Source organism: Lepidochelys olivacea (genome assembly GCF_965140295.1).
Source record: "Lepidochelys olivacea isolate rLepOli2 genome assembly, chromosome: 3".
Classification (NCBI taxonomy): domain Eukaryota; kingdom Metazoa; phylum Chordata; order Testudines; family Cheloniidae; genus Lepidochelys; species Lepidochelys olivacea.
Window position 1 is genome coordinate 86,653,627 of NC_140413.1, and position 26,807 is coordinate 86,680,433.

The 26,807-nt window shown below is 40.2% G+C and overlaps 1 protein-coding gene across 4 annotated transcripts in view; it reads right to left on the reverse strand.

Moving 5' to 3' along the window:
• FYN (FYN proto-oncogene, Src family tyrosine kinase) overlaps positions 1 to 26,807 on the reverse strand; it is a 187,478-nt gene that overhangs the window by 30,777 nt on the left and 129,894 nt on the right. For all 4 annotated transcript variants that reach the window (XM_084623473.1, XM_084623472.1, XM_084623471.1 and 1 more), the window contains 5 exons: positions 16,332 to 16,589; positions 15,867 to 15,963; positions 11,891 to 11,989; positions 10,584 to 10,687; positions 3,018 to 3,167 (listed from right to left, as the gene is read on the reverse strand). In XM_084623473.1, coding sequence (XP_084479599.1) covers positions 3,018 to 3,167; positions 10,584 to 10,687; positions 11,891 to 11,989; positions 15,867 to 15,963; positions 16,332 to 16,578 — 697 coding nt within the window. In that variant the 5' untranslated portion in view covers positions 16,579 to 16,589. The remainder of the gene's footprint in view (positions 1 to 3,017; positions 3,168 to 10,583; positions 10,688 to 11,890; positions 11,990 to 15,866; positions 15,964 to 16,331; positions 16,590 to 26,807) is intronic.

Below are 26,807 nucleotides of genomic sequence, written 5' to 3' on the forward strand. Positions count from 1 at the left end.
GAACCCATCAATGCCGGCATCAAAGACATATTTGCTGCTCCAAGGAAATGGACACCGAATGCCTAAGAATAGACCAGACCTACTTTTTCACGAATAGCCCATCACTCCTAACCTTATGGGATGGGTGACTGGAATTCAAGTGCCATGTTATTGGAAAGTCCGGCTGACTTCAGACCATCCTGAGTAAGAGCCGGTATTATCTTAGTACTTTTGATCCCTTAAGTTTATCCATGAAACTCAAGATACTGTACCAGAGATGAGAAGAAATGCCTTGGATCTAAGGGTCCAAGTATTTATCGTTGTTTAGTGTAAAATCACCTTGAGCATAAGTTATAACCACTCTCTTGGGTAGGCCCATCAGGAAGAAGGAAGAAGAGAAAGCAGGGCAGGGCAGAAATATGGCACACAGAAAACAGAGCATGGATATAACGTACAGAAAAAACCATGGAAGTTTTTAAAAACATGTACTGTTCAAAAATCTTTCATAAAATACATTTGAGTCACTTATGAAAAGCTAAGACAAGAATTTTCTTAAAAATATATGCTTCTATTTTAAAATATGCCTATTGAAAGGTATGTTCACCTTTTACATAAATATTAGTTAACCTGTTCAGAGCTTAGGCCTTTAAGTTGTAAGTATTGTATATACAATTTGAAGCTAATCATGGAAGATAAAACAATGCATCTTGCATTTCTGGCTAGAGGAAAAAGGTACAATTTCATTAGTTATTATACAAGGAAAAACTGTTGAAGGACAGAGGAAATATAACCTCCCTCCCAAATGAAGTACTGCAGGAGTCATTGTCTTTACTACTTCTTTTTTTCTTTTTTTTGAATCAGCCATTAGTATTTCATATAAATAAAATATGGAGAGTGCTGTACATCTAACACTCAGTGGGAAAATGTAGGCAATATAGTATATATAAACGTATAAGGAAGTATGAGTAGACATTTTGGGTAAATTATTTCTCTCTCTGTCTTTAATGTCACTTTCAGGCAGTCAAAAATTACACTCCTTGCTCCACTAGTAATACTTTGCTGTAATATGCTGTATGTCAGCAGTTGCTAACGCAGAGTAAATTCAGGCACTAAAACGTGAGAATTAATTTCAGCAGCTCTGTTGGCTTACAAATGTAACTTTGGCAAAAACCTTTACCACAATAAAATATTACCTTTAATAAGTTCTGCATCAATCCCATGTAACATTTTTGACCAAGTCAACTCGGAGTGCTTTAAACTGGTTTCTTCAGTTGCTTGTTAGTACTATTAATTTTGTCAATGTCAAAAGGTTGTGCAGGGTGTGGAATGATTATATGCTTTTTGATTAAAGTGCATGATGCTGAAACAAGCCAATTAAGAGTAATTTAGAGAAGTATGCGGCTCACTTTTGTGCCTTGTGCCAACTAAGCGGGGGCCCTTCCCAATTATTATCCATCCTGCCCATGCCTGAGGGTCACACATTTGATATTGGGGGAAACAGATTCTTTCTGTATTAAAAGCGTGGCATAGCCTGAGAGGGATAGATAATGAGGTATGAGATCCTCTCTCCTTGCTGAATTAAATCCAGTCTAGGATCTAGGTGTCCAGAAAGTTGTTGCTATCTAACATCTGTCAGATGGCCTGTGTAAAATGCGTTTGTGGTCTCAATCCACTTTCCATTAAAAAAGTGGTGACAAAACACAATGCATCACCACAATGAATTAATTAGCAGAGGCATGCTGGAAGGGCCTGTGGGTCAAAGACTGAATGGGCATGGAGACTGTACTATTTTCCCACCCCAGTGCTCAGGCACAGTGGAAGGGCTGTGTGGGGAAGGCTGCACTACAACTGTTCATGAGCTACCTGGTCTGCAGCTAAACAGAGGACTTGTGCCCTAAATACACACAAACATCTAGAGTATGATATTCAAAAGGGCTCCATATTGGCTCCACTCTGCTTCTAAGGGCCTGTCTACCCAAACAATTAATTTGCAGCAAGCTGGGGAATGAATCTACACCACACTAGCCTGCCAAGGACTAACTGTCCACCTGCACCCTGCTGACATGCATTAACAGCCCATGAGTTCCCTCTGATCTAATCCTCTTTGAAATGGGACTAGATCAAAGTGCACTAACAAACTTGTTATGCGCATCAGCCCTGGACAGACAGTTTGCAGCACATGGGGTGGATTCACATCCCAGTTTGCTATGAACTAAATGTTTGTGTAGACAAGCCCTCAGCCAGTGGGAATTTTAACATTGATTTCAATAAGAGAAGAGCTAGGCCAGTGCTGAGTACTTCTGAAAAAAAGTGAACCCTTATTAATTTTTTCTACAAAAAGAAAAGTATTTACCTTTAAAAATATTGAATTAGCATTATGTGCAGTAGCAACATGGGTTAAAGCCAATCAGAAAATAAAGCAAAAGTGATGAAATGGGAAGTGGCTAAATTACAAAGGGAGTCAAAATGTCAGATCTGAATGACCCCGTGCTCTTATAGATTCTGAATCAAAATGCTGATCTGAATTTTGCTGTTGACCACTAACTCAATTATGGATATGAATTTTGTTATTCAAGTTCATCTGTAGTCTAAACCCTGGTAATTGCAAAATTATTTTTGTTCAGAGAACAAGATGTATCCAATGCAAGTAACTGACTTTAAAAAATAATGATTGAAATGCCATGTACCACAGGAATTAGTTGGATAATTGTATCACTAGGAAGTTCCCCATAAGCCTGTCCCACAGTTGTACAGTTCACAAAGTACGTAGCTTAGAAGAGTGCACAAATGCACTTTGAGTATTTTAGAAAGAAAAAATAAACAGGAGAACAAATGAAATTTCACTGTCAATGTACCCTATGAAGGGTGTGTAAAACTGCTTATAAATAATGGGAAAGGGATAATAAAGATGCACTGCAGTGAATGAGACACTTAATAAAAAGACTCCTTAGGACATCTTACGGTGAGAGGAGAGCTCAACAGCAAACATTTTTGTTTTGCAACAGCTGAGAGTATCAGATATTTATCTGCAAAGTTACCTGAATAATGCTGAACTAGCTGCTGAAGTGTTTCAAACTGTGCCCTAGTTGTGATATAATATCCGCCACTGTCAAGTTTACGAATCTTATAATGTTTGACATGGTCTCCTTTCATATCATCCCAATCACGAATAGACAGGGAATAGGCACCTGTTCAAAGTAAGGAGAAAAAAAAGTATAAGCCGTCGTTTTTAGACAATTTAAAAAAAGTGTCAGTCACTTATTATTAGACTAAAAAGACACTGCACAGAAATAGTAAATATTGTACTTTAAATAAGAACGGGTGAGCCTAACAAAATTACAGTGAGTGCCATTAAAATCTTAGGCCCAGATTCTCATTTACACAAAGTCCCCTTTACACTGGTCTAGCAGAAATGAGGGGGCCTTTGTGTAAATGAGAACAATGCCTTAAAATTTACTGGTTGAGGTTGTTAAATTTACTTTTCTGATTTTAAGTGTCTCTGGATACCCGCATGGCCCCACAGTATGCCAACATTTTTATGGCTGACTTAGAACAACACTTCCTCAGCTCTCATCCCCTAATGCCCCTACTCTACTTGCGCTACATTGATGACAACTTCATCATCTGGACCCATGGAAAAGAAGCCCTTGAGGAATTCCATCATGATTTCAACAATTTCCATCCCACCATCAACCTCAGCCTGGTCCAGTCCACGCAAGAGATCCACTTCCTGGACACTACGGTGCTAATAAGCAATGGTCACATAAACAACACCCTATACCGGAAACCTACTGACCGCTATGCCTACCTACATACCTCCAGCTTTCATCCAGACCACACCACACGATCCATTGTCTACAGCCAACCTCTACGATACAACCGCATTTGCTCCAACCCCGCAGAGAGAGACAAAACACCTACAAGATCTCTATCAAGCATTCTTACAACTACAATACCCACCTGTGAAAGTGAAGAAACAGATTGACAGAGCCAGAAGAGTACCCAGAAGTCACCTACTACAGGACAGGCCCAACAAAGAAAATAACAGAACGCCACTAGCCATCACCTTCAGCCCCCAACTAAAACCTCTCTAACGCATCATCAAGGATCTACAACCTATTCTGAAGGACGACTCATCACTCTCACAGATCTTGGGAGACAGGCCAGTCCTTGCTTACAGACAGCCCCTCAACCTGAAGCAAATACTCACAAACAACCACACACCACACAACAGAACCACTAACCCAGGAACCTATCCTTGCAACAAAGCCTGTTGCCAACTGTGTCCACATATCTATTCAGGGGACACCATCATAGGGCCTAATCACATCAGCCACGCTATCAGAAGCTCGTTCACCTGCACATCTACCAATGTAATATATGCCATCATGTGCCGGCAATGCCCCTCTGCCATGTACATTGGTCAAACTGGACAGTCTCTATGTAAAATAATAAATTAACACAAATCAGACTTCAAGAATTATAACATTCAAAAACAAGCCGGAGAACACTTCAATCTCTTTGGTCACTCGATTACAGACCTAAAAGTGGCAATTCTTCAAAAAAAAAAAACCCAAAAAAACAAAACACTTCAAAACCAGACTCCAACGAGAGACTGCTAAATTGGAATTAATTTGCAAACTGGATACAATTAACTTAGGCTTGAATAAAGACTAGGAGTGGATGGGTCATTACACAAAGTAAAACTATTTCCCCATGTTTATTCCCCTCCCTCCCCCCGCAATGTTCATAGAATCATAGAATATCAGGGTTGGAAGGGACCCCAGAAGGTCATCTAGTCCAACCCCCTGCTCAAAGCAGGACCAATTCCCAGTTAAATCATCCCAGCCAGGGCTTTGTCAAGCCTGACCTTAAAAACCTCTAAGGAAGGAGATTCTACCACCTCCCTAGGTAATGCATTCCAGTGTTTCACCACCCTCTTAGTGAAAAAGTTTTTCCTAATATCCAATCTAAACCTCCCCCACTGCAACTTGAGACCATTACTCCTCGTTCTGTCATCTGCTACCATAGAGAACAGTCTAGAGCCATCCTCTTTGGAACCCCCTTTCAGGTAGTTGAAAGCAGCTATCAAATCCCCCCTCATTCTTCTCTTCTGCAGGCTAAACAATCCCAGCTCCCTCAGCGTCTCCTCATAACTCATGTGTTCCAGTCCCCTAATCATTTTTGTTGCCCTTCGCTGGACTCTCTACAAATTATCCACAACCTTCTTGAAGTGTGGGGCCCAAAACTGGACACAGTACTCCAGATGAGGCCTCACCAATGTCGAATAGAGGGGAACGATCACGTACCTCGATCTGCTCGCTATGCCCCTACTTATACATCCCAAAATGCCATTGGCCTTCTTGGCAACAAGGGCACACTGCTGACTCATATCCAGCTTCTCGTCCACTGTCACCCCTAGGTCCTTTTCCGCAGAACTGCTGCCTAGCCATTCGGTCCCTAGTCTGTAGCTGTGCATTGGGTTCTTCCGTCCCAAGTGCAGGACCCTGCACTTATCCTTATTGAACCTCATCAGATTTCTTTTGGCCCAATCCTCCAATTTGTCTAGGTCTTTCTGTATCCTATCCCTCCCCTCCAGCGTATCTACCACTCCTCCCAGTTTAGTATCATCCGCAAATTTGTTGAGAGTGCAATCCACACCATCCTCCAGATCATTTATGAAGATATTGAACAAAACTGGCCCCAGGACCGACCCTTGGGGTACTCCACTTGATACCGGCTGCCAACTAGATATGGAGCCATTGATCACTACCCGTTGAGCCCAACAATCTAGCCAGCTTTCTACCCACCTTGTAGTGCATTCATCCAGCCCATACTTCCTTAACTTGCTGACAAGAATACTGTGGGAGACCGTGTCAAAAGCTTTGCTAAAGTCAAGAAACAATACATCCACTGCTTTCCCTTCATCCACAGAACCAGTAATCTCATCATAAAAGGCGATTAGATTAGTCAGGCATGACCTTCCCTTGGTGAATCCATGCTGGCTGTTCCTGATCACTTTCCTCTCATGCAAGTGCTTCAGGATTGATTCTTTGAGGACCTGCTCCATGATTTTTCCAGGGACTGAAGTGAGGCTGACTGGCCTGTAGTTCCCAGGATCCTCCTCCTTCCCTTTTTTAAAGATTGGCACTACATTAGCCTTTTTCCAGTCATCCGGGACTTCCCCGGTTCGCCACGAGTTTTCAAAGATAATGGCCAATGGCTCTGCAATCACAGCCGCCAATTCCTTCAGCACTCTCGGATGCAACTCGTCCGGCCCCATGGACTTGTGCACGTCCAGCTTTTCTAAATAGTCCCTAACCACCTCTATCTCCACAGAGGGCTGGCCATCTCTTCCCCATGTTGTGATGCCCAGCGCAGCAGTCTGGGAGCTGACCTTGTTAGTGAAAACAGAGGCAAAAAAAGCATTGAGTACATTAGCTTTTTCCACATCCTCTGTCACTAGGTTGCCTCCCTCATTCAGTAAGGGGCCCACACATTCCTTGGCTTTCTTCTTGTTGCCAACATACCTGAAGAAACCCTTCTTGTTACTCTTAACATCTCTGGCTAGCTGCAGCTCCAGGTGCGATTTGGCCCTCCTGATAACATTCCTACATGCCCGAGCAATTTTTTTATACTCTTCCCTGGTCATATGTCCAACCTTCCACTTCTCCATGTTCCTCAGACGTTCTTGTCAACTGCTGGAAATGGCCCACCTTGATTATCACTACAAAAGGTTTTTGCCCCCCGCTCTCCTGCTGGTAATATCTCACCTTAAGTGATCACTCTTGTTACAGTGTGTATGGTAACACCCATTGTTCCATGTTCTCTATGTATATAAATCTCCCCACTGTATTTTCCACTGAATGCATCCGATGAAGTGAGCTGTAGCTCACGAAAGCTTATGCTCAAATAAATTTGTTAGTCTCTAAGGTGCCACAAGTACTCCTTTTCTTTTTGCGAATACAGACTAACACGGCTGCTACTCTGAAAACTGCAAATACTGTGATTTAGGTAAATGGCAAAATATGGTAAATGTCGAAATTTTCATGGTACCGACTGGAGATAGTGATTTTATAGTTACATAGTGCTTTTCATCCAGAAGAATCCTGAATTGCTTTTCAAACATTAACAACCAAATAATAAACTTTAAATGCAGCAATCACTTTGTCCACTACTGCAGTGCAGCCATCCTGGAGAGAGAAAACATGGCAACATAGACTATCCATCAAGCAGGGACACAGACCTGCAAGAATGATGCCCATTGAACATGTCTCTCCAAATCCACGGTAGGACTCTAGGTATTAGACAGACTGGAAAGCAGGCATACAAATCTGTCTTCTTCCTTATCAGAGGTGACAATATATCCTACAGCATGAAGCAGTTTTCTGACTAAAAGATTTGTGACTTCAAAACTGAAAGAGCTGAGATGTATCTTTATTCAAAGCTTAAAAGGAGACTGTGTCCCCACAGAATTGATTCAAGCTCATGAGAAACTGCACTGTCATAAGCTCTATTATTCTGGTGCCATTTTTCCTATTCATAAACGAAGATGCAACCAGGAATATGCTGGTGAAAGTTGCCCTTTTCTACAGTTTCAGTCCGCCCAATACATGGGATTGGTCACTACAGCCTCCAGGCTTCAGGAAAAACAATCCTGATTGTACCTTTTGTGACAACCTATACACAGGGCCGGCTCCAGCCACCAGCGTTCCAAGCAGGTGCTTGGGGTGGCAGTTCGAAATGGGTGGCAATGCCTCTGGCCGCGGTGGGAAATCGGCGGCAGCTCCTCTGTTCTGCCCACTGCAGCGGCAAATCGGCAGCAGCTTCTTCCTTTCGCTGTCTGCAGCGGCAGTTTTTTTTCACTGCTTGGGGCAGCCAAAACTGTAGAGCTGGCCCTGCCTATACATTACCTCCTTTCAGCAGTATCACTGGCGAAACGGTGCTTAAAAGCAGCTATGCAACCAGCTTTTCTGCTGGAAAGTATCTCCCTAGGTCCAACTTGGAGACAACTGCAAGGAGGAGTCAGATATAGAATTTAAAAATTCTTTGGTCATATTGGATTGCAACAGACTTCCCATGAGCTATTCAACACAGATTTGAGCTCCAGTGAGCAAGACCCTTGTAGGGCAAGTCCGTACTGCAAAGAAAAACTTGTGGTGCCGAGTCTCAGAGCCCAGATCAATTGGCTTAGGCAGAGGGGCTAAAAATAGCAGTGTAGACATTCCCGCTCAGGCTGGAGCCTGGCCTCAGAGACTTTTCCCCATCACTGCGTTTTGAGAACGTCAACATTGCTATTTTTAGCTCTGCAGTCCGAGCTAATTGACTTGGGCTCTGGGACTTGGTACAACAGACTTTTCTTTGCAGTGTAGACACACCCTGAACCTGCTGCAAGAGCTCTCAAACTCCTGTTGTTCATCCTTTAGGATTAGGAAAAACACCACCCGGAAAACTGCCGATGTTTATATACATTTGATTCTGTTTTGTAAGAGAGGGAGACATACTCAGGAGGAGAGAAAGATTTTTGTTAGCATGGAGCAAATATTGCACATTTAGGAGCTTATTTTCCTGAAGAGATTTCCCTATTGAGATAAATACATCTCTACAAGTTGAGTTCAGAGATTCTTTTTAAAAACAGTTTGGGGGCCGGAGGAATAAACCTGCTGTCAAGCTATGCTTTGTATTGACATTTTTACATCGAAGTCCTACTCATGTAAGCTTTCCAGGCGTAGTTCTTTACCTAGATATCTAGGCTTTTATAGGACTTGCACTCCTGGCAACAGCTGTATTTTCCTTAGTCACGCTCACTATCTGATTAGTATTTTAGATTCTTTAGAAAAATGTAAACATAGCCTTAGGCTCCAGTCCTGCAATCGGATCTGTGTGTGCAGCCCCTTGTGTAGCCCCACTGACCTCAGATCAAATGGAAGGACTGGAGAATCTTCATGTATTTCATTGTTCAATAACCTACAGTTTACTTACTAACTGTGCCATAAGGGACAAATACACACATAGATGTATGGATAAATATTGCATATACACAAACATACAACTTTAAAAAAAAACCCAAAACACATAAAATAAACAGCATGGAGGAGGGGAGAACGATCATATAGGCAAGTAGTGATGACATGTCTGGGGAGTCAGGCATTGAAAGGATGAGATGACAGGTTTGATTTATTTATTTTCAAAGTGGGGGGGTGGGAAAGTTTGACCAAAGAGGGTTAAACTCACTGCTGAAGTCAAACTTAGTACTTTTAACACGATCCTGGCTGATTCATAGATTTTAAGACCAGAAAAGACCATTATGATCATTTTGTCTGACCATTATAACATAGGCCACAGATTTTCAGTGATTCCTACATCAAGTCCATAACTTCTCATTGAGCTAGAGTGCTTTTAGAAAATTTTGATTTAAAGACTCCAAGAGATGGAGAATCCACCATCCAATATGTTTTATTCTTTGATCTGAATGGCAAGTTGGCTATATTTTCTCTTTCATCTTCCCTGAGATGCTCCATGCATGAGTCGGGAAATAGCAATGTTGACAACGGACATGAAATTAAATAAACCACCACAAAACCCCCCCATTTCCAACGGAAGCCTGTCCTGTTGCTGTAGAAAGCCTCAGCAAAGTCATGCAGCAAAGAAAATGAGGTTAATATTATAAGTACATCCTTGATGGTTTACCCCCATGTTAAGGTGTTTTTGCTTCTCCTAGAAAGCTCTATGAGCAAAAACGGATTCAGCTAAGGGAAATAGTGTGGACGTTCTGAAAAACCATCACTCTGCAAACAAGGTCAAATAACTATTGTTCAGAACTATACATAAATCTACTCCTGAAGGGTAGAAACATGCTTATAACAGTCAAGTTTTCAAACTGTAGCGTAGGGTGTCATGCTCTCCATATTTTAATCAGGAGTCAGTGACATAGAAAGTCTAGAAGCTATATGGCCATAGAGACTATGAAGACTGTGCTTTGACTCTGGTTGCTACGCTATGCTTATCTGTATCTGGCACTTGTATCTGGCTGCTACACGAAGGGCAAGCTGCAGGGTAATAGCATGGGAAGCTATCCTTTTGAAGCAACAGAATATCAACTCTGACATTCCATTTGGAATTAGGGGCTCTGAAGGAATGATTTGGCACTTGCACCTGAATTATTAAACAGTATGTATCATATAATGAGAGGTCAGATTGGAAAATATGAATGGTACTACTCTTCTAAGTCCTGTCAACAACCTTAGCTCCACCCATTCATGACGTCAACTCTTCACACAATGCTCCTTCTTTTCACATGCTTTTGAAATACTTGAATTTAAAATGGTTAAAAAAAATTCTGTGACACTAGCATTCTAAAGAGATGAAGAAAGTATGGAGAAACATTACCCCCCCCAAAACCCCTTACTTATATTCTTCTGAGAAGCTGAGATTTGGTCATTTTAATTGTACAGAAATAAATAATGGTTTTCACTGAATTGAGTTGTAGTGATCACTGCAGTCTGACTAGGTGATATCATTCTATCTTGCTGATTTATCATAACCATGAGCTACAATTTCTATCTTACACATACCATTAATATTTATAGAACTGGCCATTTTACCTTTGGTGGTTTCACTTTCACGGATAAGGAAGGTACCTCGTGGGTTTCCAAATGACAACAACTGTCTCTCAGCATCTTTTCGGCCAAGTTTTCCAAAGTACCACCTTAAAAACATAAGAGGAGGTAAGAAAAATGCTGGATAGGATGCTCAGTAGGGTCACTTGACTTGCAAAGCTCCAAAATAGTAAATCATTGAAGAAAACTATAGATCCCTCTATTCTGTCCACTGTGGTCCTCATACTTTAGGCTTTACCCTGGAACACAAGTGACAGGTAGTGTATAGAAAGTCTGAAAGAAGTAGCCGGTCTTTGGGTTTAGAAGGGTGATCAACATCCACCTCAAGCCTCTGGCAAGTGCTGATATCCAGTGCTTGCCAGAATTTGCACCATTGCATATAGTGGATAGAATGAATGAAAAACAAGTTGAGCATATTTTAAAAATGTGCTGCCACTGGAAAGAGAGCTGCAATCAGACTGACTTCTGAGTCAACAGTATATTTTACATTTTGTTTTAAATTGCAGTATAACCGTTTATTCACCTGTGGCTTCTTGATTATATACGCATTTTATCAATGGCCAATTTTTCCTCTTGCACCAGAGCTAAAAATACTGAATAGAAGGACCAGATACAACCTAAGAGAGTAAATTTTTTTCATGATTCTGTAAGTTTTTATGCTCTCAGTGTCATTGTGCTAGATTCATTTCTTTGTTCTTAGCACCCAATAATGTAAATTTGTTCGAAATCAAACAACTCATTAAAATAAGGCAATTTCACAATATAACTTTTATGCTTGGTGTTTCAAACACGGATTGCTCTAATGGCACAACATGCTGATTATGAGATAAATATAGGTCTAAAATGAAGCTCATGGGCTCTTAAAGTGACAGTCCACAGAGGCTATAGCCCCTTCAAACGATGCTTTATTGCCTGCTGCAGACTCTGTGGGCCATCATCCCACATTAAAAATAATAGTTGGTACCATCTGTCCTGTTTCATGTAAATTACTTGTTCTTGGGGCACTGGCAAGTTAGTTTGGGCAACTCTAGTCTAAAGCAAGAAACTGGCTAGTACAACAGAACAAGGTCTGCTTCATTTGCTGTGGTTTCTTCCTTTTTGTTTTGACATTGAAAAATGGCTCAGTTTCTGCTCCCTTTGTTACTAATTAACTAATTATTTATCAGTGCAGCTGAAAACTGAAATAAAAATGATGTAAGTCACTTGAAAATCACTACAATCAATCTACACAAATTCTCAAATCTCCTTTAATTACAGTGTTAATATCTCTTTAAAACGAAAAGAAAACATACTCCTCTGCTTGGATGGAGTCGACTGGAGCCACATAATTACTGGGAATGTAACCAGTTTCTCCTGTTGTCAAGGAACGTGCCTCCCACCAGTCTCCTTCCCTGAAGGAATAGAGGTGAGAAAGTCCGAGTGAAAAATAGAGTTGCAAAGCAAATTATTTGACTGTTAAAGCATGAAGCTGTAGGTAATGCTAAGAATTAATAAAAACTCACACTTTTATCATACAGACGTTTTGGAAAGAGAATGTGGTACCATTTTAAGCCAAATTAAGACATGTACCCGTATGCACCTATTTACAATTTTTTTTAAATTGGTGATCAGAAGTATAGTTTTCCGAATTCAGCACAGTGGCATAAATGGCTATTTATTTCCACTCCAATCACCCGCAGTAAGGGCTGAGTTTGACTTGGAGTGTTGAATAATTGGTGCAGGGCCAATTTTCAAATACAGGTTCTTGTGAGGGCCCTGAAACAAAATACCAGATCCAAACTTTTGGGAAAGTTTGAGTCACGTCCATCTCTAACCTTACTAGGACATCCACACCTTAAGCGGGATGCATCTGATGGATACTCAAGAATGTAACAAGGCCATTTACTTGCCTTGTTACCAGTCTGCAGCTTGGGATAGCCTCTGAAAATTGGGGTCTGTGTTGCTTCTCCTGGTCACCAACAAAAGCTATTTTAAATAATAAATGATTTGGCTACATTTTCAAATCATTGTGCAAGCCACTTCTCCCAAACCTTTCAAAAGAAAGAAAAAAGGGCCATCTCAGTACAGTGACTGCCCCCTCCCACACACATACACAACTTCAGTTTATGTCAATAATAGGCAGATATATAGAATAAAGACAAGAGATTGTCCTTAGAAGAAAATCTGCTGTAATGAAATGCAATAGCTTTAGAAAATGTTTATTTCTCAGCTTTTTACAGGATGAGATGATTCATGGTTTAGTGGTCTGAATACAACGCTGGGAGCCAGATACCCCTGACTTCTAATTCCATCTCGAGTGTGGACTACAGGGGGATTGAATTGCAGAGCTCACCAAAGCACTGTGCTCTAATTGCCCTGTGTGGACACTGCTGGTTTGACCTAAAAGGTACCTAGTTTGCATTAACATAGCCCACTTTCAAATAGTACTATGTTATCACAAAGTAGGTACCTTTTCGTTAGCATCAGCAGTGTCCACTTGGGGCAGTACATCTCAACACTCTACAATCCTCACTCCTGTAGTTCACTCTGGCACACTGTTGCCAAGCTAAAGACTCCGCTTTGTGGCTTTGGATAGTTTATAAATTCTGTCTCTATTTCCTAATCTGTAAAATGGAGATTTAATTAAGTTATACAGAATTATCAAATGTGAACTAAAAATCTTAAAGCTTCCAATAAGCAAACAGGAACTACAGAAATCAGATATGGGCAATGCTGTTTTGAACAAGCATTTACATTATACGACGATGAACTATCTTAAAACTTCCTATTTCTCTGTGAGCTAGTTTCTGAGAGAACTTCTAAAATGCTTCATAAGATAGCTCAGAAAACAGCTGAACTTAGTCAAACAGGAGATGTTCTTTTTCATCTGTTGAGCTATTGATTTGTAATCTTAAAAAAAATAATCCACATTCTGTTATTCATTTTATGAGTGTGATTCCCCTTCCCCCTACCCCCCCGGGTCTGTTTGCAGGAGGTTTCAGGCAATCTCATCCGTAACACAATCTTTATTCTAGAAATTTTGGTTAACACCATCTAACGTGGGTACCTAAAATAATGCATCTAAATAAAAGTAGGTGGTTTTCAGGAGTTGTTGAGCGCACACAGATATTACTGACTTCATAGAAGCTGTGGGTGTTCAGCACCTCTGAAAACTGGGCCACTTCTGTTTATGTGCCTAACTTTAGGCAGTCAAAGTTTGAAAATCTTGTCCTTTGTGTCCATATAAAATATTTTTGGGAGATAACAAAATGCTTTTGTTAATAAATGCAATTAAAATCCTCTATGAAATCTGTTTCTATTATTGCACAACAGAGATGTATTAGTTATTATTTTTTATTTCCAATGTATTATTGCATATAATTTCCACTAGGTGGAGGTATTTTATCGTATCCATAAATACTACATACTGTATGTCATAAAATGTTCCAAAAGAGAAAAACATAAATATTTCTCAATGTGCTGGTGAGGAGGGGAATTAAATTACATTTGGTATCAACTTATATCAAATCCAACATTAATTTTAGGGATCCATGAAATAGCTTAGATAAAGTTTATAACTGATCTGAACTTTCACCCAGAAGATTAACCAAACCTGAACCTCTTTTAGATTGAAAAAGAAATCTGTTCAATTGAAAACAAAACAAACTCATTTTTGTGCACCTGTGTGCTTCATGATTCCAAGTAGCACCAGAAGAGCACAAAAGAGGCTTATCTTGTATTATATCCAGCCTGAAAGGAACATTAAAAAAGTATGAATTCTCACAACAAAGCCTGTTCTTGTAAGGTTTCCATCCTGATTTTCAACATTCCAGGAGTGTGGTTAGGTATTGGAGGTTCTGACTATGTAGGCCCAATCCTGATGGTTACTGACCACCCACAGCTCCTAAGGCAGTCAATGGGTAGCTGATTTTCTTTCTAGAAAACCTTCCTCCACACAATATGTACCAACATCAAAATGCATGCATTGCTACCATTCATGTGTGGGTGGAATCTGTTCTTTTTCTCTGTCCTTACAATGATTCCAAATATAGCTTACTGTGAGCTCCCATTGACTTCATTAAGTGGAATGTTTAAGGAATTTATAATAGACTGGATTTTTTGTGTGTTTCAAGCAGTGATATAGCTTGCTTCAAGGCTAGGATAACACCAGGCAATGTAAAAAAAGTGGATAATATAAAAATTGTGTGTCAGATTTTTTTTTTTTTTTGCAATTGCTAATTTAGAAGTGGAGATGTTTTCAAACTGCTGTTCTCTTTACAAGTCTTAACTGAGGCTTCTGTACTTTCATCTACATCAAAGCTCTCCAGCTGCACAGTTTCATGAAATATTTCACAGAACTACCTGACTCTCTTCATTTTTAATGGACGCTGGGCCAAACTGAGCCCAGAAGTTATTCTATTAAAGTTGATGGAGTTACATCAGGGATGAATTTAGCCCACTGTCATAAAACAGAACGTGATACTGCTTTTGTCCCTTACTGGATACTTTTTATTTCATTATGATAGCAACATTGCCCACAACACGTAAAGCTTTCTACAAGTTATTCCAATATAGGATTCACAGTAAATTGCCAGCACAGTAATTTTTTAGAAGCAGATTTTAACCCCCAAATGAGTAGCTTTTCATGGACAGTAGCTAAAATTTATTTTAAGAAAGTGGCTTAAAGTGCAGTTCTACAATATGACTGTAGAAATGGTGCATTACTCAACAGATCTGCTCCCTGTGCATATTCAGAGTTATAGTAGCCTCTTACTGTGTGACAAAAATATTATTGCTTTTTACTCCCATTGGCATACAGAGCGGGACTGTATTCCTTCTTGTGAATCAAGTTTTATTTTCTTTCAAATTAAACTTCCATGTTAAATATTGAAGATAATGGAATTGCAGAGGTGTGAACATGGGCCTGGTTTGGCTTGCAGCACTTTTATTATTGGTGGTGATGCACAGAAGCTTGTGCTCTCAGTTCCAAGATTGAATTTGCTGTGAATTCTAAATTCCATTAGCTATTGAAATCATTGAAAGAGGCTCTCACCATGGAACCTCACGATGCCACTTTTCAAAGAAAAATTGCAGTGCTGGAAATTTCCCCCCATAATAAAGTCTGTAAAAAGCAGCGGAAGACAAGCACAAGACCTAAAAAGCATATTTCTTGAATCTGACACCTTTTCTTTTACCGATTATATAAGTTGATAAACAAAACTGTTGACATTATGCTATCTTTAATTATAAGATAGTAACTGACAAGCATGCCACCCCCTTGAAACTCACGAGCTGTTAAGTATCTGAAATTTTTCTCCTTTCTGAAAACTTAAGTCATCTTCTGTTCTTGCTTCATAGTCATAAAGCGCCACAAAAAGAGTTACACCTGAAAAAGGAGAAGATAGCTGAATAACACTTTCATTGTGATACCATGCAATGATGTGTGTGTGCAAAAGAGCTCAGTTTGGTTTGTAATTACTATAGCTAGTTAGGTTACCCCCACTGCTTACAACTAGTAACTACTGTAAGTTAGTAGTTATATGGTTGAAATTACGGTTATTTTACTCAGTAACTTCAATGCTTAGTACAGTTTATTTCAATGATTATATGTCAGAGGTGACTTTTTCCAAAGTCAATAGGCCCCTTTAATTTCAGAGTAGTCTCTGAGCTCTAGTTGTACTTTATACTAAATAAATACATTTTTAAATAAATGTGCTAAAATATACCATGAAATAAGCTTGCATCAGGACCCACCTGTTCCTCCTCTTGTACGCAAAGTCCCAGTATGAGAAGAGGAATTGACACCCCCAAAGACAGTCAGTCCCTGGCCTCCTGTTGCGTGGAAGTTGTTGTAGTTTGGAATTGAAGTAACACCGAAGCTAGGGTAGTGCTGTGGAGTGGGATCTGTGCCATAGCGATATCCTGAACTCTGAGTTAAACTACCGTCCCTCTCGTCTGTCAGTTTTGTTGCTTCTTTATCCTTGCATTGCACACAGCCCATTATCTAAAATCCTACAGCAAAAAAAGAAGAAGAGAAAAGTGTTTTTACAGTGATGCTTGCTGGATCATAGGCACTACTAAGAACTAAGTTAAGCTGACCAGCTTGCCACTCGTGAGTGAAAGTTCAGGTGACCAGATGTCCCAATTTTAATCGGGACAGTCCCGATTTTTGGGTCTTTTTCTTATATAGGCTCCTATTACCCCCACCCCCAACCCGATTTTTCACATTTGCTGTCTGGTCACCCTAGCGAAAGTTCAATTTTTGCCGATAAATGTAGATTGTTTTTGAGGAGGCTACTGTGGCACTCTTCTCTTAAATCCATATTTAGGGATCTAAAAAGTGGTTTAATTTTCAAAAGCGCTGAGCACCCAATAGCTCCCACTGACTTCACATGGAGGTAAGGCAATGCTGATGCCATTATGTGAGACAGACAGACATGAGGAAGCAGGCTAAGAATGACAGAGGGGACATTAAGCCACCAAACCCTAGACCTATGGAAGAGAGAACTGGCAACAGAAGAGGCTGAAAAACAAAGCTTTCTCGAGTTCAAATCTGTCCAGACCCCCTTGGTCCATATTATGGCAGCTAGCCCAAGCTGCACCCCAGCTATCCCTGGCTACACTGCTATTTTTAACACAGTAGCTTGAGCAGACCCAGCGTGTCTGCACGCTTGCACTGGGAAGTATGCTTCCAGCTGCGATGTAGACCTACCCAACAGAGTGGAGAGGGGGCTGCAGAAAGCTGGTTATGATTCCCTGATTTAGGGCTGCCCAACCTTGGTTCAGTTAGGGCTGCTTATGGAGTGTTAATTGGCCTTATCAGACTTGAGAATCCCATCCATATTTCAAACTAGTGCTATACTGTTCTTTGATACCCTGGAAATACTACTTCCTTTAAAAAGATGTTTGTACACAGTGTTACCAAGTCATTTAATTTATTTCTCTCTCAAAACACTACTTTTGCAGACAAAACCATCATTATTTAAATATAAATCTCATTAAAAGCTTGACATTTCAGTGGAAAATTACATTTTCTTAATTGTTTGGAAATTCTCTCCACAATTTTCATTAAATGATAATAAAATAGGTTTTATTGAAAAGATGCTCTTGTGGACACTCTATAAACATGCTGCCATTACTGCAACTTTGAACAGGGCAGTAAGGTGCAGCCGCCATATAAAAGCACCACATCAAATAGGAATCATGCACATCTAGCTTTGCAGTTGAGAGGATTTGGCCTCTCAGGTAGAAGGCAAACTATACAAATCTGAACCAATTAATAGCGACAGTGTGAGTGAAATTCCTAATCAACTAAAGCAACACAAGGAATTTGAAAATGCAAAAATGCTCTATGAAAGTGCGAAGTATTAAGAAACTGGAGAATCTCTCAAGAGGTAAAAGTTACAGCAGAACAACATTTTTCATTTGAAAACATTTGCTCTCATGCAGAGTTTATTACTTTACTAAGTGACATTTTCAGTGACTTTTTCATTTTTTAAAAATTTCCCCTTTGACAAAAAGGTTGCTCCTTCCTTTCTCTCCCCTTTTTTCTTTTCCCAGTTTGGCACTGAGAAAGGTAGGAAGGCAGAGGAGAAGGAAAAAGAAGGGGTTAACCCAAAAAAAGCCAAAAAAAAAAAAAATCCCTCCCAGTTAAAAAACAAGTACTTTCTCCCAGCAAATTAAAAAAAAAAAATCAATGAAGATAATGACTGTTTTTCTCCCAGTTCTACTAAATACACACAGATCTTAAGCTAGTATAAATTGATATAGCTCTATTGAAGTTTGAGAGTTTGTGCATTAAATTTATAGCAGCTGATGATCTGTCCCTACCTATTTGATTGGCATGTTCAGTCAGTCAATGAGAGGAAGTTAAAATTACAAATGCCTCAAAAGTAAAATTATTCAAGTGAATAATTCTGAAAGAGACAATTAATTAGAAAATCATACCACCAATGAATACATATACAGATTTTCAAGACAAATACTTTTTGCATGTTAATCAAACAAATATTAACAGAGGACCACTGAGCTGTGAGTTCTTTCTCCTGTCCCACTCCAGTGGCTTTTTAGCCTATTTACCCCCATTGTCTTTTCTTGTTAGTGTGCAGCTTGAGAGTCAGAACTGGGTGCAGAATGAAAAAAGGTCTGATGAAGAGGGCTTTTTCTTTCATTTGTCCTTTTAAGCTTGGTTACAATGTCTAGACAGATCAAGTATAAAGACTGCCTGATTGTAGTACCTTGTAAAGTGTGACAGAGGGTGTAACATACATGCATCTTTTCAAGCCAAGACTTTGAAAAGTTGTCCATTCCTGGCTCAAAGAAACGAACTAGGCAACAAATTATATGATGCACAGTTACATCTGGGAGAATGCACAAACACATTGCTGGAAATGATTCAAGATTACTTCAGGGTTTTCACAGATAATAAATATCTCCATTCAACATCACTATTCTAGTTATATCAATGACTGGACTGCAAGAACTAAACTCCTTCGTTACCACAGAACAGACCCACCAAAAGTCAGGATTTACAGTTTTGTAAGGTTGGAAACATGTTCACTAACGACAGAGCTGAGATGACCAAACAAAATCTGGAATGTATTGACACCAAACTCTCAAGAGATCAACATACCACATTGTTCATCCAACACGCTGTGCAACTTTTGGTAAATGAACAAGTTTCCATTAGGAAATGCAGTATTTCTCGCACATATAATTTAGTGGGTCATGTGGCGATTTCATAATTTGTCATTGGTGTTGCTACAAAAGCAAATAAATGGCTTAATTATTTAACTTTTCAAATGCAAACAAGCTGCATATGTTTCTGGTTTGTTTCAAAACATACATTTCATGAGACTTCCTTAGTGACAATTGAAAATATCTACTGTTGGACCTGTCTCTTTCTTGTCCATGTTAACTATCTGGAATCTAGTAACTCCATTGCAGGATACTTAGTGCTAGCTTAGCCAAAGAAATTGTTTCTTTTCAAGTGGCAGAAACATTCTTGTTGGATAAAAAACAGAAAACGAATTCTGTCATTATTATTTATACTATTGTAGCACCTTAAACGTCATTACTTTTGATTAATATCTAATTAGTCTCAATCTTCTTTTATCTACTAAAATAACACTACCCCACTTTTTCTTGAAGATTATTGATTCTGAAAACTATTCTCGAGAGAAGCCAAGACTAAAGAACAACAAAAGCCACCTACCACTATGGCAACGTTAAAAATAAGATGATCTATTCACAAATTCTGGTTTTACTAGTGGGATTTTGTTTCAATATTGAGCTCTTCCTTACAGCTCTTTCTCTGCCACCCCTCAGATTACCACATTCCATAAAAATAGAGATGTAATCACTAAGATGCATTATAATTTTAGAATTTTAGCAAGCAAAGCATTTTGGGGGGGAGGGAGGATTAATCACACACTTTGCTAGAACAGTTTCATTTTTATTGAAAAAGAAAAATAGTTTAACAAATGGGCTAGAAACATTAAAATGTTAATAACAAAAATATTTGTATAAGCTCTTGTGCTTGCTTTCCTCCCACTCTCTGCAGCTATACTAATTGTTTCCTGTTCGAAGAGAGAAGAGCAGCCAAATGAGCTGAATCTGACTTAAGCCGGCTCCTTGCAAAGCTACAAAGTTTTGACCAGAGGAGTCAAGAAGCAGATCAGCGTTATACAACATTACATCTCTGTTAATGTCTGTACAGGAGCCTCTGCTTCATGTACATTAAACTAAGGCGTATATTTAGGCTTGGAAGCATTCAATTTTTTCAGTAAATGTCGATAAACACTGATTTCATTCTACCCATACAAACTGACTAAAAAATATTTCCAATCAATAATTGTTGAAATTCACAGATAGGCAAAGAAAAATGCTGCTTGAGAACTTATTAGAGTTTGACTTGAGGCTAAAACGTTGACATATGACGATGTGTTTTAACAGTTATAAAGCTTTAACTTTTTGAATCTCAGTGTCTACTGTCATTAAATAATTATCTCAGCTAGATTTTTAAATTTTCACAGTTGCAGGAAAAAAATGAATAAAAATTGAAAATATGCTTAAAATAAACATTGATATTATACATTGAAATAATAATAATAATAATAATAAAACAACAATTGAATTTTGCCAAGTCTAAATATGTTCCATATGTAAGTAAAACACTATGGGAGATTTGTTTATACCAGAAGTATTCTGACCACATGGGGTCCAGACATGAGGTTGAAATGCTGCTTATCGCACTGTAGCTCTGATTTAGGAAAACATCCCTATTCAGGACATCACTTATGCATGTATTTAAGTCTCAATGAAGTATATACTAAAAGCGAAGCACATGCATTCCACTATGGAAATGACTTGTCTCAGTGCTTATGTTTTGGGGCCTCATCAGGGAGAGCTTCTGCTATTTTAGTGGTGGTAGCAGTTATTACTATACCCTAACTGTATTTGATTCATTAGGAGCACAGACTGAGATGTACATGTTAGGTTCCATGGTAGGGACAGACAGAGGTGAAAGTAAGCCGGTATGCCCCGGTATGGCGTACTGGTAAGAGCCGGTGCGCCGTACCAGGACCGACTTTCAGAGAGGGCAATTTAAAGCCCTGGGGTAGCAGTGGCAGGGCTGCGGCAGGGATTTAAAGGGCCCCGGAGCTCCAGCTGCCACTATCCCGCCCCGCCCCCGGCCCTTTAAATCCCAGCCTGAGCCCTGCTGCCCAAGCCCTGGGGTAGCAGCGGCGGGGCTCTGGAGGGGATTTAAAGGGCCGGGGCGGTAGCAGCGGCTGGAGCCCCAAGCCCTTTAAATCCTCGTCTGAGCCCTGCTGCCCGAGCCCTGGGGTAAGGCTCTGGCGGGGATTTAAAGAGCCCCGGAGCCACCCCTACTGCCCCAGCCCTTTAAATCCCCGCTGGAGCTCTGCTGCCAAAGCCCTGGGGTAGCGGTGGTGGGGCTCCGGCGGGCATTTAAAGGGCCCAGGGATTTAAGGCCACGCCTCTTCCGGTTGAGGCCATGCCCCCTGCTCAGGACTCCGGTGTACCGGTAAGTCCTCTAACTTACTTTCATCCCTGGGGACAGAAGCCCCATTTCTTCAAGGGACAGCTATTAGGAAGGAATGGGGCTTTAGGATGTGATCATACAGTCCAATACTGCAATGATTTCATTGTTCCCTATTCAGTGGAGCTTTTCCTTTAGTTTCTGAAGCCCAAAGGAAAGGGAGCACCACAGAAATTTCTATAATATCTTTCACTAAGGCACAAAGGGGTCCTAAAGAAGAAGTTCAATATTTCTTGCTTCTCAAACTACACCAAAGCTGACAAGCCATAGCCTACTCTAGTTCCCGTACCTAAAAATCATCAGGAAGAAGTGGCTGGGTCCAGGTTTGTAGTGGACATTTATCATGAATATATTTCTTCAGGCTATTAAAAACTTTATGAAGAGTCTTACAGCCCTCTACTGCAATTCTAAATTCTGGAGAATATACCACAATCTGCTACTCTTAAAATAATGTTCTAGTTGCAAATGCAGCTTTCACTAGAATGGAGGCAGTACTAGATGAAGGAAGATAAGGAGCAGCTCATAGGTCTATTGATGCCATACCCCCTACCCTCAAATCTATTGCACTGGTGATAGACCTCAACAGCTTCAGACTGAAGCTATTCACTGTGACAAAGACACTGAGATGCAGCAGGGACACATTCTTCCTCTCTCCTGTTTGTTTTTTTATTTTGGCAACTAGAGTTGATCACAAAGTAAATTCCTTGGAGAATTTCTTTCAATTGAGAAGGTGAAAAGGCAGGAGGGAGTAAATAATTAACATAACTGCTTCTTTTAGTTAACTTTTAGAGGTTGATTGGAAATTACTAGCAGGGAAGCTGGAGAAAGGAGTCTCAGGTTCTAGTACTTGTGGCACCTTAGAGACTAACCAATTTATTTGAGCATAAGCTTTCGTGAGCTACAGCTCACTTCATCGATGAAGTGAGCTGTAGCTCACGAAAGCTTATGCTCAAATAAATTGGTTAGTCTCTAAGGTGCCACAAGTACTCCTTTTCTTTTTGCGAATACAGACTAACACGGCTGCTACTCTGAAACCTGTCAGGTTCTAGTGAATGCCAACTACATAGGAAAAATGAAAACCTGGGCTTTTACTCAGTTTATATGATAAACGTCCTCATTAACCCAGCCAGAGGCAGCATCCAAACAAAGAAGTTTAAGAATTTTTCCTCGAATCGGGATATCTTCTTGATATTTTCTGTTTTGCTGAAAGTATCCCCGAATGCATCGTTCTGTGACAAAGATACCAAGTTGAATGAGTTATAGAAGACTTCTGAAATACAGAAGGTCACATTCTGGGTTATTGTCCTTTCTGGTTTACTGACAAAGTATTGGCCTGAATCTTTTTGTCAAGAAGAATTAAGTAATTTTTAAAAAGTAACCTCAATCTTTTTGTGTGCGGCATGCCACATGCAATCAGGTTCAAGGGGATAAATAAACATTGACATTTGCACTTCATTTAGCCTTAATTCATCTTTTGGGCCCATTGCAGACTAAAAGCAATGGCCTAAATTTTAAGAGCAATAAATGATTGTGTGCCTCAATTTTTGGGAATCCAGCTTGATGTGATTTTCAGAAAGTCCTGAGCATCAACTCTGACAATATTGAAACATCTGATTCAAGTTGGGCACCAAACACAAGGCGTTCAAAGTTAGCCACTTTTGAAGATTCAGGTCAATACTTATAGTACATAAGAACGGCCATATTGGGTCAGACCAAAGGTCCATCTAGCCCAATATTCTGTCTTCTGACAGTGGCCAATGCCAGGTGCCCCAGAGGCAATGAACAGAACAGGTAGTCATCAAGGGATCCATCCTCTATCACCCATTCCCAGTTTCTGGCAAATAGAGGCTATGGACACAAACCCTGCTCATCCTAGCTAATAGCCACTGATGGACCTATCCTCCATGAACTTATCTAGTTCTTTTTTGAATTGTGTTATAGTCTTGGCCTCCACAACATCCTCTGGCAAGGAGTTCCACAGGTTGACAGTGCATTGTGTGAAAAAAAAATACTTCCTTTTGTTTGTTTTAAACCTGCTGCCTATTAATTTAATTTGGTAGCCCCTAGCTCTTGTGTTATAAGGAGTAAATGACACTTCCTTATTTACTTTCTCCACACCAGTCATGATTTTATAGACCTCTATCATATCCCCCCCTTAGGCATCTTTTCCAAGCTGAAAAGTCCCAGCCTTATTAATCTCTTCATTTGGCAGCCGTTCTGTATATCCCTAATCATTGTTGTTGCCCTTTTCTGAACCTTTTCCAAGTATAATATCTCTTTTTTGAGATGGGGAACCACATCTGCATGCAGTATTCAAGATGTGGACATACCATGGATTTATATAGAGGCAATATGATATTTTTTGTCTTATTATCTATTCCTTCTTAATGATTCCCAACATTCGCTTTTTTTGACTGTCACTGCACATTGAGTGGATGTTTTCAGAGAACTATCCACAATGACTCCAAGATCTCTTTCTTGCGAGGTAACAGCTAATTTAGATGCCATCATTTTATATGGTGTGTCAAGATGTCCGATGTTAGTCTGGTGGGTCCTGCGCTTTTCTTGGCGGGGAGCTAAGATGACACCCCTTGCCCCTGTTCTTGGGGCATTGATGGCCCCGCTAGTGGCCCAGAAAGGTGGTAAAGGATGGAAGCAGAGTTGGGGTCTGGGCCCTCACTCTGAGCCCCAGCCCCTTTCAACCCCTGTGGGTTCTTACCCTCTTCCCCCTTGGGTGGGGTACCTGCAGTCCTTAGATGCTGGGGAAGGTAGTCTCCCTCCCCTACTGCAGCACGGTCCCCTTTACTTCGGTTTTCTGATTTTCCAAGTCTCGCAGCACACCTCCAAGCTCCAGTCCTCTCTCCTTCCACCTCCTCCGTCTGTCTGAAGTAGGGGGGTTTGTTAGGTTCCTAACAGAGCCTTAATTGACTGCAGGTGCTGCAATTAACCTGCAGCCACCTTCCCTAGTCTAGAGGGAACCATGCCTTAATTAGTCTTGAGCTTATATATTTCTCCTCTAGCACTCTCCCACTGTTCCCTGGCCCTCCTGTATCAAAGTGTATAGTTGGGATTATGTTTTCCCATGTGCATTACTTGCCTTTATCAACACTGAATTTCATCTGCCATTTTGTTGCCCAGTCACTCAGTTTTGAGAGATCCTTTTGTAGCTCTTCACAGTCTGTCTTGGACTTAATTATCTTGAGAAGTTTTGTATCATCTGCAAATTCTGCCACCTCACTGTTTACCCCCTTTTCCAGATCATTTATGAATATGTTGAATAGGACTGGGCCCAGTACAGACCCCTGGGGGACACCACTATTTACCTCTCTCCATTCGGAAAACTGACCATTTATTCCTACCCTTTGTTTCCTATCTTTTAACCAGTTACCAATCCATGAGAAAACCTTCCCTCTTATCCCATGACAGCTTACTTTGCTTAAGAGCCTTTGGTGAGGGACCTTGTCAAAGGCTTTCTGAAAATTTAAATACACTATGTCCACTGGATCCCCCTTGTCCACATGCTTGCTGACCCCTCAAAGAATTCTAGTAGATTGGTAGTATCCTTCGCTTGTTCCACCCATTCAGTTTTCTTAGATTTACTCTGGTATTCTCAGTAGTAACCGTTTTGTTCTTTTTTAATCTTGAAGGTTCTTCTTTTTTTTTTTCCAAAGATCTAAACCAGCATAATATATGCAACATAATGGGTCAACTCTCACTATTTTTTTTTAATTCTCCGAAGTTTACTAATGACCACCTTCATTTTGGTTCTATCAGTGATTCTACGGTTTGCTGGAATTAGAGAACACATCATGAAGACGCCCTGCAAATATTAAAAGTTAACACTTTTGAACACCATCTATTGTTTCTCAATCTTTTAGAAGGCATTTTATTATACATTTATTTTTATACCTGACAGGATCATTGGCAAGCGCCCAGTCTTCTTTGATTTTTTTAAAGTGTCTGACTTGATAATGAGATTTTTAAGGATACACAGAAAATTAAACAGATAAATTGATATTTCTCAGCAAAGGCCATACATGCCATGGTCAAAACCTTACTGTCTAACAACAAAAAATCAGTGAAGGCGTTTAAACAACAAATTCATGAGAGAAACAGGAACGAGGAAAGATCTAGCTGCACGAATTTGATTATTAAAGAGCTGTCCTTTAAAGCTCCATCTCCACGATTTACTGAGTTGTATGAGCACAAAGTTTCAGCATTTTATAATTACCTGCCTACCCGAAGCAACTAGAAGTCCGAGTAGCATGAATAAGCTGATAACAAGTGACAATTCACCTATTGGAGGTATAACTGGAAGATGTGTCCTAAATGAATTCCTACATCTGCATTATGCTGGCACAAAGCAAAGGCCATTTGACAAGCTGAGCGCTCCTATTATTCTCAGTTGTCTATAAGGAACTGCTGAAAGTTTAATATGAAGGAATCTTCTAAAATGAAGCTAAGGAACATTTTAGGAGAATGAGAAGCTCCTATTACCCCCAACCAGCAGAACTGGTTTCTGAGCTTCAGGGTGCCAAATCAATTGTGTCATTCTTTGACACTTGAATGGTGGCAAAAGAGGAAGCCCCCAGAGAAAACATGCTAAACTGTTGGTACATACATAATACAAGAGAAAGCTAACAATACTTAGTTTGCATCATATGCCCTGTAGAGGACTATGGCCTTGCTTGACTGCTTACCTTCTTCCTTTAATGGCCTTTTCTCTCTCATGCCTGACTTTAGTTGTGCCATCTATTTCTGTCCCTGGTCAGCCAGCACTAGAGCCCAGAGATTGGAGAGGATGCATGTATATAAGACAGGTCAAGGGACAAAATGCTACCTGACTGGCCCTCTCTGCCAGAGTGATCATAACAGAGATGTCCACAAATACAGATTGGTGGCAACTGCATCAAAAGAGAAAAGATTTAGATGATGGGTCTGAGAAATATATGCATCTTCCTAATGTTGATATTCAGTGGAGCACCTCTCAGATTCCTGTATCGCTTTAATGTAAGAATCTAAGGCTATATTCACTATCAGCAAGAGAGGAACAGGAAAGTCAGTGTTCCATCTGGACAGTAGTGGCAAAAACTGACTTCACTTGCTGTGCTTGTTTAAGGAACAGTTGTTGTGGTGGAACTGGCCTGTTGCCGAAGGGTTGGAGGTCACCT